The 15,255-nt window shown below is 41.4% G+C and overlaps 1 protein-coding gene across 1 annotated transcript; it reads left to right on the forward strand.

Annotated features, from left to right (window-relative positions):
• The first annotated feature begins 960 nt into the window (after positions 1–960).
• ephx4 (epoxide hydrolase 4) lies at positions 961–14,113 on the forward strand. Its single transcript, XM_085448893.1, has 7 exons — positions 961–1,535; positions 4,821–4,906; positions 6,962–7,119; positions 9,872–10,000; positions 10,334–10,437; positions 11,692–11,840; positions 13,206–14,113. The coding sequence occupies exons 1-7, from the start codon at positions 1,293–1,295 to the stop codon at positions 13,444–13,446; spliced, it is 1,110 nt and encodes a 369-aa protein (XP_085305019.1). The 5' UTR covers positions 961–1,292; the 3' UTR covers positions 13,447–14,113.
• The last annotated feature ends 1,142 nt before the right edge of the window (positions 14,114–15,255 follow it).

Here is a 15,255-nt window from a genome sequence, read left to right on the forward strand (position 1 = left end):
CTGGGTCGGATTTACAATGAAGCATCCAAACTAACAAAATGTTTAAGAGTTAGTAGACCAATCAAAATGTGGGAGACTAGATATATAGTAACAAACCTCCTGTTGGCTAAATAACTAAAGCTGAGTTTAAAGGCAGAGGGAAACACTGATGATCACACAAGCTTTGTTCGGGGTGAGATGGCAATTAACATTTGTTAAGTTTAAATTTGTTGAGTTAAACATATAAATAAAACTTAACTGTAGTTTGTTCCCCTTAAGTGCAAATAGTGTTAGGATAATTCTTTTTACAATTTATGTTTTTAAAATATAAATCCTGTTTAATTTTACTAGTGCGATTTACAGATTCGCCTAGGATCCGGTTTGATCCAAGAGGAGAATCAAAGCCCTTGGAGGGTTTCCTCAGAAGGGGCATAAGGTGTAACAAATCTACCAAATCAAATATGTGGAGCTGTCCGCTGTAGCGAGCCCTTGTGAATAGCTGGGGAAAGGATTTCTTCATTTTGCCATGGTTGGGCCTCCATATATTCGCGTGAGCGTACAGAGGTCTTTATCGATTCCACATATCCAGCCACGTGAGGGGTTAAGCTAATCCAAAGTCGGTTAACTGGCCTCTGATGTGTGTTATCCGGTCCCCGCTTCGGTTTTCTAACGGAATAATTGACCTGCTCGTGTCCGTGTGTGATTTAGTAGACTTGACAGCCACACACCTGTGACACCGCATCTCATTAACATATCAATGCGCAGTCACAGCCTACCTGCTAATTAAACCGGGAAACCGCCACTTATTGTTCATGAAGCGCTTGGTGAGATAATTTAAAATAACGGGGATTATTTCACTGATGATGAGCTGAAGTCACGCAGACCTTTTTCTTTTTCTTTTTTATCGCAGCTTTGTTGCCATAACAGCGTGAAGCCGTGGTGCTTTGCAGTGATTTTTTTTCCTCCGGAGGTTTTGCTGCCTAACAGCGCCTCTTAGCTGTTCAATGTAAATCAACGTAAAGCTCCGCATCGAGACGCTTATTGCTCGATTTCGGACTTGCCTTGTATAGTCAACAACACGGTCTCCTGCCAAACAGCCACGGCTGTCGCACGCACGCGTGAAATCTGACGTGATGCTCTTGCCACCGTCCCATTCAGCCGCTTGTTGGGATCCTCCCTTCAGACAGTCGTGCGTATGCGCTGGTAAAGAAACGACGGCATTGTCAGAGCGGTGTTTAAACAGAAACGACCAGTTAACAGAAATCAATCAATAGGTAACGTGATCCGGGCTGATTTCCTGCGGCAATGTAAAGATGGCGAGAGTGCTCCACAACTTGCTGATATTTTTAATCAGTCTTGCGCTGAAAATCAGAGTTTTGGGGTATTGGTCATTGATATACGGTTATTGTGCTCTTTGCGCCATCGTAGCCCTGCTGAAACTTTGGTGGAACATCGTTTTAAGGCCGACAACAACCTTCCAATGGGTGATTCGTGAAACTCCCCCGGCTTGTCTGAATGACACGTCCTTGGGAACCCACTGTTATGTTAGGATCAAGGTAAGAGACGCGCACGCACTTGGACATGAAAGGTGTCTGTAAGGGTAACAGCCTTTGTGTGTGTATGTGTGTGTACGGACGCCAGGGTGTTCACGTGTAAAAAAAGCAAAAAAACCCGCCTCAACACCTTTCCGCCGTGTCGCGTCGTGAAAATCCAAACGGGGCCCGATGTTTTAGCACAATCTCGAAGCGTCTGTTTGTTTTTGCGAAGCGCTTCTATTTATTTATTTGTAATGTTTTTGGTGGAGTCAAGGCTTGCTGGCGCGGAGCTCAGGTGGTGCTGAAAGAACAGCTCCTCCGCCTCACGTCTCTGCATGCAGCGTGCTGCCAGCCTCTAACTACCAACCTACAGTGTGTGTTCAGGATTATGTAATTAAAATATCAAAGCATGTCCCGATGTGAGGGGTGGAAGAATTATTCACATCCTAGACTTCGGAATGACTACCAACACAAGATGTACTTAAAGCATGACAAGTACAGCAGCGTGTACCTGTCATTCTTATATTATGGGATTGTCATTAGTAACGTATTAATATAAGAAGGAATTCTGATCTACTTCATGATCTGTTGGAGAATAGCAATGTGTTTAAAAATAAATGTTCCACAAAAGTAGCAGAGAATGACAAATACCTTAAACAAGTACTAGAATACATGTACACTGTTTTAGCGCAAGAACACTCATATGTGCCTGTTAAAGCATGTGCTTCTTAGTCATAAACCAAAGTTTTCCATGAGCAAATGAATCTGATCTACAGTGAGCACAGTGCATGAAGGGTTTGGTTGAAAACAACACGGTGCAGGGGAAATAATTAAAGTGAACAGAATAAATCTGCTGACGTGTAACCATACAAGAAAGAAAAAAGTACTGCAAGTATATGTCCATGGAAGCAGATTACTTTACAGAACCATAAAATTGCAAATAAAATTTGATCAAATATTAAAATGAATTGGGATGAACAGCTAAATATCCATCCATAATACCATTCATCCACTCCATCCATTGTTTCCACTTATCCAATTCAGGGTTACGCCGGAGCCTATCCCAGCTGTCATAGGGCAGGAGGTAGGGTACACCCGGGACGTGTCACTAGTCCGTCACAGGGCTGATACAGAGAGACAGACAACCTTTCACACTCACATTCACAGCAATAGCCAATTAGAATCACCACTTAACCTAAAATTCATGACTTTGGACCGTGGGAAGAAGTTAGAGTATCCAGAGGGAGCTTGCAGGCATGGGGAAAATATGCAAACTCTACACAGAAACCCTCTGCTGTCCGGAGGATTTACTGTGATGTGACAGTGCTAACCACTGTCCCACCATGTCACAATGAGAGGCTAAAAATAGTAAGTAAAATTCAATATGAAGAAGGGAAAACCTGCATTTCTGCTCTGTCTGTCCAGCTCACTGACAGTGTCAACAGAAAAAATAATATTTATAACTATCCTGCTCACACAAAGAAAACTTGTACACATACTCAAACACATTGGAAAGATCAGCACAAATCCTGCTGACCATCCAAAAAGCACATCACTCAGAAATCTATCCTAATATTTGCTAAATCTGCAGAGACTGTGGTTTTCTGATATATTCAGAGAAAGATCCTCCAAAGCACCTAATCCCCACTAAATAAAAACAGAGAAGCTTTTCTATCTGACACTTAATAACACCTCAAGGTGGGGATTGTGGGGGATTGTCTTTCTCTTTAAATAGCCCAATAATATTGCTTTCTTTGTATTTGATTTGTTTTATAATAGACTCTAGTCCAAGCAGTAGCATTTTGAAGTGCGCTAACACCCATTTCATTTCAACATGTGACATAAAATTCATCAACAGAATTATAAAACTATATGTATTAGAACAAAATCATTCAATATACAAGTACCTGTCTGATACTCGGTTTTCTTAATATAATGATTACTGCGGATGTTATTTCGCATCACCTGCAATTTGATCCTAAGTGTAGCCGCGAAGCCTCTAAACCAAGCAGAGCAAGCACAATAAAGTGACCCTGAAGTTTCTTGTTACAATGCTTCGTTTTGCTAAATAGGAACTAAATCTGCCCCCACTGCCTAAAAACAGAAACACCTTTGGCTTCTTATTATCTCACTTGAGCTATTGAACTTCATCAAAAACAATCAATTCAACTTTATCAGCTGACTTTGACTCTAGAATATGCCCAACTTAAATCCATCTTAGCAACATGTCTGTAGAAGCAGGAGTTTGGTGATATCACAACTAAGGAAGCAGTCCTGCATGTAGCTTACACAAGTGTAGTGCAGGAACCTGAAGCTTCAGGTGGGTTAAGGACTTTAGAGTAAAGTAGGGGACTTTTTGTGTCAGCCCGCTATTGCGCAGCTTTCCTCTTTGCTTCTGTTTAATGCTGAAATCTATTTCAGCTGTTGTAGGGTGAGAGGAAGGTTACGCCCAGAGCAGGTCACCAGTTTATTGCAAAGGTCTAAGCCGTATTTTCCTGTTTTTGATTCACCTGACTGCCTTGTGTAGAGATGCTTCAATAATCTCAAGCCTACAATGCGCACTTAAAGTATTTGTTGTTCTTTCTCAGAACCCCAAACAGTGATATATGAGAAAGAAAAGCAAAAAAAATAAAAAAAAATCCCCACATTTCTGAGATTTAAAAAATCAAACCCTGTTAAATCTAATGAACTTCCAACTATTTAAACACAAGTGTTTACATTAACTTGTTCTTCTTCTCTACTCTCACTTTTTCCATCAGATGGAAATATTGTAGGTGTCTTCTGCATAATTTTATTTATCTTTCATGAGCCTTTAGTTTGACATATTGGGGACACTGCTTGTCTTGTCTTTAAACTTTCAAAATGAAACATTTGCATATTATAGCACTTTAGATTATTTAGGAAGATTAAATGTGGATGTAAGAAATGTGGGCAGGTGTTGTCATAATTTTCTTTTGTGTTAAAATTACACACGTACATTTAAATGTCTACAAACATTTCCTGAAGGAGTCTTGAAGTTTGTTAGAGCACTTAGTATTCTGCAGAAACAAATTCACAAGAGTGTTTCAGGTCCAGTAAACATGATTTTACAAGCTTGTGATACACTGATTCTTATTTAATGGCTCAAAAGAAAACGAGCTATTCCTGTCTTGTTTCCCCGTAGTAGTTTTCCCTGCAGCTCCCCTCAGTAACAGTCACTTAGGAGCGCTGGCTTGTTCCGTTGTGTTCACTAAATGGCTTTGGATAAAAGTGACGGCTGAAGTGTTCATGTGCAAATGTGTCTTTGTGTGTCTTGTTTCTGTGCAGGAGTCTGGCCTCAGGTTCCACTATGTTGCTGCTGGTGAGAGAGGAAAGCCCCTCATGTTGTTTCTGCACGGCTTCCCTGAGTTCTGGTAGGTCAGAGGCAAATCAGGGTCAGAGTAACAGTAAAAGCTTCTCTAAACCAGACTGTAAGATGTTGTGTTGTGCAGTTGTATTTGGTATTTGCTGCATTGGTCATCTCTCTAAAATTTCCATTATGAGGATTCCTCCCTTGCTCAGCAGCAGTGTTAAATCTCTGCGATCTGGCTGTGGGCCTGCAAAAACAAATCCAAGCCAGCAGAGAGGAGTCCTCATTCACAGACATGATTTGCCATCGGGGGAAAGGGGTCCAAAGCATTCAAGCTCTCTTCCTCCTGATATGAAATGAAAAATGATGTTGAGTGTTGCGTCTGGATCAGGGCCAAAGAGCTTGTCAAGAACTGTAAGCCCGTCCATATCTCTAGCATGCTATCTAAGCTGCGGACAGGACAGGGATTAATTAACGGTAGAGGGGAGCTCTTTCTGCTTCACTTGACATATCCTTCAGAGGAACGATGAAACTGTACTGAGGTGCTTGGAAAGAGTGCTTTTTAAAATGTGCTAATTCCCTTTCAGAAATAAGAAAGATGAGACTTTGTGTTCAGGAGGGGGATGGAGGGCTGCAAGGGGCTTATTTTCCTTCAGCCCTCTTCTGTATTCAAAGATCTAAGGGTTCAGAGCCGGGATCTTATCCTGACTCATCAGAATCACAGGCAGGGCTCTGCATTTTGCTTTTCCCCCCGTTACTCGGCTGAGGAGGAAGAGGACAAGGAGGAGGGGGGCTGACAAGATCTTCAATTAGGAAGTCATCCCAGTCCACATCAGTGGGCGGATTAGAATCTAAAACAGCTTCTATTATCCAGAGGTGACCTTCACTCAGCTGGAAAGAAAGCTGAGTGCTAGTTTCTAAAAGAGAGTTTGCAAAGTTGGTTTGTAAGAATCGTAATCGCAGGGAAAGGCCTGTGAACACACTTGCGTAATGTGCTGTTTGGACTTAGAGACTTCAGATGTTTAACAGAAAGAGTCTGTGTCATAGACTCTGGGACTGGAGATAAAAAGACAAACAAGAGGCTTTCCATTTTGTTAACTTATCCTTCCTTGCATCTTCTCACCTTCTGTGGCCTGGAAATTATATTCCTTCAGCTATCAGTTCCTTAATTGCTCCTGAAGGAGAAAGAAAGCTTGTGGAGGAGCTAGGAGTGAGGAAGCACAGGTGTGTCCTAAGCAAAAGTCATTTATCAAGAGGCATGATGGATAAATGCCGTATGTCACCATAGAAAACATAGAGTGTTTACTTCGTTGTGCTTCTCATGCTAATCCTGAGAAGAGACGCGAGTTCAGAAAACAAGGGAAGTTGCTAGAATTGTGAAAAACACACATATTTACCCTGAAGAGAGAAAATAATTTATTACGCAAATCATCCATATGTCCATACCTTTATTGCTACTTATTCAGGTCTCTGTCAGACAGCAGTTTAATCAGAGATACTCAGATCTCGCTCTTCTTGGCCACCTCTTTCAGGGGGACACTGTCTTAAGCCAGCCAAGAGATATAATCTCTCTGCCCTGGGGTTTTCTCCCAGTGGGACATGCCTAAAACATCTCTAGGAATTAAGGAGGCATGCTAGTCAGGTGCCCGAAGCACCTCAACTGCCTTGTTTTGAAGTGCGATGTTGCTGTCTAACTACATTAGGAGAAATGGAAGAACCCCTAAAAGAGGAGAATGGGCTTTAAATCCACCATAGTAGAAAATGAATGAATGTTTGAGCAAAAGTAAGACTGTAGAAGGGGTTCATAAAGTGTTTTAGGCACAAATTACTTTCTTGTTCCTTAGCTGTATAAATGACACATTATCTTTACGCTTTTAAAGACATTAAACACTGTCCCCGTTATAAGGTTTCTTTGAAGGTTTGAAGTCTAATTTTAGATCCGTTTTGAAAGCTTTTGATAATTTGTTACATAACTGTGATTTTGTTTTTACCTACTTATGTATTATATGTAATATAAATGTCAATAAACTTAAATTGAAAAATCTCTATATCCATGAGAAACGGGCATTAACCTGCATCGTCTTGTCAATAATACTTGTCAAATGTGTGTGTGCCTCAGGTTTTCCTGGCGTTACCAGCTGCGTGAGTTCAAGAGTGAATTTCGTGTGGTGGCCATCGACATGAGGGGCTACGGGGAGTCCGACCTGCCGCTCTCCACTGAGAGTTACCGCTTCGAATACCTGGTCACGGATGTCAAAGATATTGTGGAGTACTTAGGTGAGGAAACACGGGAGAACTGCGTGCCTGTAATCTCGGAATCAGTCCGAGGAGCGGAGAGTGTTTTGACAGCTACTTGGGTCAAAAATAAACTTGTTTATCAATGTTACGCCGTGGACAGCCTTCAGGCCTGCAGCACGGCATGACAAACTTCCTGTGACTCATTCTAAGTGAACATGGGACACTGCAGATACAGAGCCCAAAGCCTGCTGACTGCGTGCTAACACTGGCAGGGAGCTAGCCTGAGGTGGTGTGCACATACCAGCTAATGATTATCTGGCCAGAATGACAGTTTTTGCTCTTTAACTGGCCAACGTATCTCAGTGTTTTTCCTGTCATTTCAGCACGGCTTACACACTCTATCAGGTAATCTGTCTCAGCCCTGAAATGTCGCTGAAGATTGTGTTCAGTGGACATGAGCCCTTTCATTCTCCTTCACACCTGTCGCCTCACATCTAAATGTGTTAACACGGCTGTTTCAGTGTCAATTACAAGGAAGCCGAAAAGGTCGTGTCTTGATTTTCCTGCATAGTCTTTGAGGTGCTTTCTTCAATCTTTTCAGTATCAAAGAAAATTTCTGTTTTATTACAGCAATATTTTACTGTAGGAGTTCTGTAGATCTGGAAACGCAGACACACGGTTAAAATGAACCAAAACGTGGGCATGAAACTCTGTCGGTCGCACTCCTCCACGGTAGCCAAACACAAATGGAAGACACACGAAAGGCAGAGGAACTGTTAGCAGCATTTTCATTTCAAATGCAGTTTGAACTTAAAATATAGGGCTTCAAATAATCTCTCTAAACTGCTGCCTACAACCTTTCTGGTTATCTGACGCTCTTGTTCTTGTCCATTTAAGTTTCCTTGTAGCACTGTTGAAATTTCCAGGACTCAGCAAGTACCTAATAATCAAAGATGAATCAGTTAAATGTGACAGAAGAAGGCGTAAACATTGTTAAACACTGACGTAATTCTGCCTTTCAAACTTTTCTGAGGTAAACAAATGAGGAGTGATCATAAAATTTTGCAACCCAAACCATAAAAATTAAAAAAAAAAAAACTATCACTGCTGAGGAAAAGCTATTTCCTCAGCAGTGATACAACTTTACCAGCCCTACTTTCATTTTCAGATCACTTTCCTTTTTTAACACCTGGAGTTGGTGAACTTTGTGATCACATCATGTGTTACATTTACATGTTCATTACTTCAAAGTCATTCATAGGTAATATCTGGCTCTTCAATTTCTTTTATCCTTCAGGTAGTGACTGGATGATCAAGGATTGGAAAAGCAGTCAGGAAAATGGAAGGATTAAACAAAGCTTTCTGCAGCTGCCTGTTGCAGCTATAAATCGAATCAATGAGAGGTGAAACTCGACCACAACAGTCAAGCTGTGGCCTGTAACATCAAAACATTAAGCTGAGAGGTTGTGCATCTTTGAAATGCTGGAAGGAACTGCAATCAGTCTGTAACGCTCTGTGCACTGCACAAATTAAATTGAACCATTGATATTTTTTTTTATATTGTAGCTTTTTAAAAAGCCACAAGTGTTCTATCACGATGTTTTGCATCTCGTTACATTGTTCTGGCTGTCCCGGTCAATTACCTAACAGGTTTTTGGGAGCTAAGCACTCAGTCATGCACATTGCTGAGCAAATCACTTAATGGTCATTTCAGTGGAAGAAGGAAAGCACTGATTGTTTGATAACTGCTCTTCTCTAATCTGTGATCAACTCTTAGAGCCAATGAGAGCCACCCAGCTGCCTGCATTCACAGAACACATGTTATGCTAGTTACCATGTCGGTAGCAGATTTCAGCGTTTTCAGTAAACTGCTAACAGCCCAAAAGGCGGACAGCCGAAAGAGCCGTGGTGCTCTGTTATTTTCCAGATGTAGTTCCCCGTCTAAGATTATAGACTCTTCCTCTGTAGCATCAGCAACATCAGTGGGCCTGCTGGGGTGATTCATATTAGTAGGTGTAAATGGTGCGACCTCAGGTAAGGGGATCAGTTTGTAGCAACTGCAACAGTAATGTGATCAGACTGAAGCCTTGACTTTGGTCAGCATTTGGCTGAATGTCATGAAATCCATCCTTTGATGAGTGTAAATGTCCTCTGAGAAAGTCAACAGTGATTTTCAGGCAGTGGCATTTTTAAAAAATTTTTTTTTTACACAATGGACTGTATCAGTGTAACAAAGTGGCTAGACCCTGTGGCATCACCCACTGTGTCAATTTGGGGCTTTTTATCCTCTTTTTTTTTTTTAACCGTAAGGGACCATTTACGAACCAAAGGGCCAGTTGCATGAATCGTATTTACCATTTTGCAGCTATAGCACAAGCACAGCAGACAGCTATGAAATTACACTGATGTAATTTCGCTGGGTGATTTTTTGGTTTATATATTTTTTTTATTTTTCGGATTTAAATGAAGACATCTGACAAAATGACCATTGCATTTGCCAACAAGTGTTCTGGTAGCTCAAAACGCACTCCGGTACTAAATATATTATGACTTAAACATAGTAAAATAATGCTGCAGACACATCCAGTTCAACCCAACAAGAGTTCAAAGTACCCCACTGACATCCTGTATGTAAGAAAGCAGTCGGTATACAGCTTCAACCAAAGCCATTAAATCCTCCCTGCTGCTGCTCACTATGTTGGCTTCACTTTTGAGCCACAGAGATTGTTGCTTAGGTTTAACGTTAGAATGGACTTCCAGCTTCCTTCATTCGTGTTTTATTTCTTCCAAGGTTACAACAGATGTTGCCTCGTTGGCCACGACTGGGGTGGGACCATAGCATGGCTGTTTGCGATTCACTACCCCGAGATGGTGACAAAACTCATTGTTCTCAACTGTCCGCATCCGTCTGTGTTCACAGGTATGATTTCAGGACGGTGTGCTGGAAAATCAGTATTCTCCACGCTAATTAGAGAAGCTCTGGTTTGACTCTTGGGTTATTACTGTAATTATTAATGATAATTAGGAAGTGTTATTACTTCAGTTGCATGTTTGCATCCATCTGGCAAATCCTCCTCTGCATTAAGTGCAAGTTGATGAGACACTAATTAGAGGAGGCTAATATGAAGCTGGAACAGCTGGTTTAAATGGTGCAGACAGAGAGGCACCTGAGTTATCATGTCCACAAGAAACCTGCCCTTTAATTATGTCGAGAAACTAAATGTCCCCTTTCTTCTCCTTTCCTCTCCTCCAGATTATGCCCTGCGTCACCCGAGCCAGCTGCTGAAATCCAGTCATTACTTTTTCTTCCAGCTGCCCCGCTTCCCAGAGCTCATGCTCTCCATCAATGATTTCAAGGTGGTCTGTTGTGTGTGGACTTTCAATGTCAAGGTCGTGTGTGGACGTGCATGTGCAATAGTGTACCTCGCACATTACGAGCAGTGTCTATTTTTGGTGTTTACATCAGGTCAAACTGCAGGAAATGTGTGGATTACAGATTATTACAAAATAATATCCGGATTTTTAAAATATTGTTAGTAATTAATCATTTAATTTCTTATTTTCTCAATTTTGTTATCTTCTTCTTCCCATTGTTTAAAAGTAATTGTACTTAATATTATCTTGTCTTCGTGTTAGAAGATTTACAAATACACACAGTTTGTATTTTATCTTTCAGTGATCAGATTCTAGTTGTTCTCTCAGTATTTCCGGTGCTTGATTATTCCCGGAGTTTGATGTGAGGTTGCCACTGTTCTCATGTCTGTTCATTAAATATTAAGCAACAGCTGGGAGCTTAGCTTACCTTAGTTAGCATGTAGACTGAAAATAAAGACTAACCTGACTCGGTTCATCAACAGCTAATTAACACATAGCGCATAGAGCAGTGCCTCGGGTAATTTTTTGTAGCTACAATTTACAGACTACTAAACACCTCATACGCAGTTAATCAGTTGTTGTGAAAGCAAAGACACAGAGAAAATGCTGATGTGTTGAAACGAGGACAGCTTGCTGTGTCTGTGTGTGTATTGCTGTTAGTTTAAAACAATGATAAACACCTCAAACCAAGTCTTTCCTTTTTGTAACTGCCCAGATTTCCCTGCAGTTTTCACCACAGGCTGAGGATTTCTACAGTATACCATCATTGATTTGCACACCACACATGCAGGAAATAGAGAAAAGGTGAAAGGTTAGCCAAAATATGACAAACACTGATCCAAACCACCTCAAATCTCCGCTTATTGTGAGTTTAATGTCACTGTAAAACTAAAAACTACTTTCTATTTAAATTCCTTGTTTTATAATTATTTAAGCATTTCTAAGACACTGGTGTTATATCACCTAGTATAATCAATATGTCAGAGTTTTGCTAATTAAATGAAAGAATGCTGCCATATGCTCGCGCTGGTGCACAGCATGCAGTGTCGTCGAGCCAGCAGAGAGTCAGAGAGCCAGAGCTGTGACTGAAGGTCATCAGAGCTGATTTCACCACAGAAGTACCTTTTCTGACTCGCGTTACAGCGACATGGACGTCCTTCAGTGAATGCTGTCTAGATCAGAACGTACCGCCCATGCAAACCTCACTCAGTGTTTGCTGCTGTGTCTCTGCTGCAGGCTCTGAAGGCTTTGTTCACCAGCCGCAGCACAGGGATCGGCAGGAAAGGCCGATGGCTCACCGCAGAGGATCTGGAAGCCTACCTGTACGCACTCTCACAACCGGGAGCTCTAACAGGAGCCCTCAACTATTACAGGAATGTCTTCAGGTGGGGAATTCACTCAGCCAAGGATGGATTATGTGAAAGGATTTTTAAAATCTCTATATAACAGTGATATGTCATATGTGTTAAGCAAAATCTGTATGATTTATAAGATATCAAAGAATAATATTAAAGCTAAAAAGCTGTTAAAAACACACCAAATAAAAGTTTGCTCTCTTACATTAAAATAGGAATACTGAAGATCAGCAGTATGCACAGTTCAGTTCTAAACATTCAGAGAAAGCGCTCCACGATGAGGTGCAAGGACAGGCCCAGTGTTTTGGCACCACAGTCTCAGCTGTGACTGCCACGGTCATGTCAGCTGCAAAATAAATGAGCAGTAAACTGCCAGACACATAGCAGAAAATAGCTGTTTTAAATGTTTTTTACTCGTTGAGTTTTTGTTCATGCTTGAAAAGTAATTTTCAGTTGTGTCAGTTTAATAAACGTTATGTTCTACGCTCCAAGGATAAACGAGGTTTTTGTTGTGTAGTTTGCATTTAGTAGCACCATCTACTGTCAGAACTCTGGGGGAACAGAAAACTGAGCCTCTACTTCTGTCAGTGCTACAATACTGTCTCATATTCACATTCACATCTTTCCTACACGTTTACTGGCAAACAATGGTCCGCATAAACGAGATCAAAGAAAATCTCAGTGCATGCAATTTTGACATGTGACCTATACATGCATGGCTGAGCGGGCCATCTGCTCCCTTCTCAAGCAATGAGTTATCTCAGAGTAGCTTTTGTATGCTTACGTAAAAGAAATCTCAGTGACCCATGCCCACTTAGTCTGTCTGTTCGTGGATAGCATACCTAAATGCAGAGGGGACAAAAATAGGTGAATGCACATTCAGCCATCCTTTTAAATCTGCTTTCTGGTCTGAGACAGGATGGAGGCTGGAGGACGTCTCGGCAGAAGCGTGCCGTACTGCATGTGATGTTTAACAACTGTGATACTACAGAACAGGATGTTAAATTAAGACCCAGGTGCTGCGGGTCCATCGGAAATCTGGTACATGACATGAATGGACATGAATCCCTCCATCCATCCATTCTCTTCCACTTATCCTTAACATGGTTGTGAGGAGCTCGGAGTCAATCCTAGCTACATTAAATATAGTTTAATGTTGCTGGGATAAATATAGTTTTGTGAAGTTTTTGTGCCGTCTGAGAGAGAAGTACTCTGTCGGGATAATAAGGTACTCTGAGGTCGTGTGAGATACGATGAGGCTTGATTGTTCTGAACTTTGTATGTAAGGAGAAGGATTTAAAATTAAATTCTGGAGATAACAGGAAGCCAGTGAAGAGAATATGGGACGAATGTGATCAACTGAAGGCTTTTCATGTCGCTCCTTTCTTTCTGTAGCTCCCTCCCTCTGAGCCATAACCACGTCAGGTCTCCGGTGCTGCTGCTGTGGGGAGAGCGGGATGCCTTCTTGGAACAGGAAATGGCCGAGGCTTGCCGCCTCTACATCAGGAATCATTTCCGTCTTAACATCATTTCCGGGGCCAGTCACTGGCTGCAGCAGGACCAGCCCGATATCGTAAACACCCTCATATGGACCTTCCTCAAGGAGGGCGAGGGACGTAAAAGCTACAGGAACTAAATCCACAGCGAGGCCTCCTCCAGCACCTCTCCTCTCCCCACTCACTCCCTGGAAGCCTGGAATGTGCCTGTGACACCAAGCAACATAGTGATAATGCAATCATTCTTTAAATCTTTCACATGTTTCAGATATTTTTTAAAGAAGTCAGCCGTAAAGGAAGAAATCAAAGCACACTTCACCAGAGAGGACACCGAACAGTACGCGTGACACATATTCAAGATGTTTTTTGCACACGACATCCGCCTTAAAGTTTGTCGGTTTCAGCATTACAAATGTGTGGCAGAATCTCCTTTGTGACTTGTATTGTGTGGTGCCTTTTTAACTTTCGAGCTGTCGCAGTGTAACGATGTCCTGCGAGACTGGGGATGTGGCGTCGCCTGCTATACTTGTGTGTTTCAACGGGTCGCTCCACTCCACTTTGGGCACAGTCCTTTGGGAGGCGTAACCCTCCCACTCCCTTTATCAGGTAGTGTTGCTGAAAAAAGCTTTTTTTTCCCCTCGAAGATTAATGCTCAAATGTAGAGAATGTTATCTTCCTGTATAGAAATGTCAGTGATGGTTGACTATTGTACTATTTTGTATCTCTTCCTACACACTGCATTTTGAAATTCACTGAGCCAGGTCTACACCATTTGATTTTATAAATAAACTAAGTGTCAAACTGTCAGACTTCACTGCTTTTTAAAAAAAAGATAATAACGGATTTGAAGTTAAAAGCAGAAAACCTCCAGATGCCCCTCTGTGTGTCTGTTACTGTCTCAGATTTAAAAAGAACTACCAGAAATAGCAATGGATGCTCTGTTAAATATAGCACAGAGCTGAGTGGCACTGCATATTTATACCTCCACTGTGTGCAAACAGAAATGTTCATGTGGAAATAAGGTGAGATGTGTTCATCAGACAGATATTTACAAACCCGATTCCAAAAAAAGTTGGGACGCTGTATAAATGAAAGCAGAATGATCTGCAAATCTCATAAACCCATATTTTGTTCGCAATATAACACAGAAAACATATTGTGTAAACTGAGACATTTTACTGTTCCATGACAAGGATTGGCTGATTTTGAATTTGATGACGGAAACACTTCCTTAAAATGTTGAGAGAAAGACAACAAAAGGCAGCGAGTGTAAGCGGTACTAAAAAGACAACTGAAGGAACAAACTGTAACATTACGGGCGATCGTGGCTCAAGAGTTGGTAGTTCGCCTTGTAATCCGAAGGTTGCTGGTTCGAGCCTGGGCTTGGACAGTCTCGGTCGGGCTACAATGTAGCTTGCCATCACCAGTGTGTGAATGGGTGGATGACTGGATGTGTAAAGCGCTATACAAATACAGGCCATTTACCATTAGGTTAACTCGTAGCAGGTCAGTCACATGACTGGGTATAAAATGAGCATCTTAGAGGGGAAGAGTGTCTCAGAAATGCTTGGGTAGAGGTTGACTAACCTACAAAAAAATTGTGGAACATTTTCAGAATAATGTTCCTCAGCATAAACTTATAAAGACTGAATATCTCATCACTGACAGTACATAAAGTTTTCATAAGATTTGAAGTATCTGGAGTATACTTAGTAGTAGAATAGTCGGGTGCTAAACTGGCCTACTTGCTTCCAACTCAGAACTTTTTGAACCTCATGAAATGAAAAATTGCAAATCATTGCATTTTGTTATGGTTTACTTTTTATACAGGTCTTATCGCTTTGCCAACACACACTCACTCACTGCTGTTCAGGTACAGCATGTTTCACACCATGGGACACAATATTTTCATGGTTTTTATATATATTTATGTAGAAATCTCAATAATT

This window comes from Copadichromis virginalis, linkage group LG23 (assembly GCF_057382275.1).
Source record: "Copadichromis virginalis isolate Kocher_CV1m ecotype Utaka linkage group LG23, C_Virginalis_male_GT1.1, whole genome shotgun sequence".
Classification (NCBI taxonomy): Eukaryota; Metazoa; Chordata; class Actinopteri; order Cichliformes; family Cichlidae; genus Copadichromis; species Copadichromis virginalis.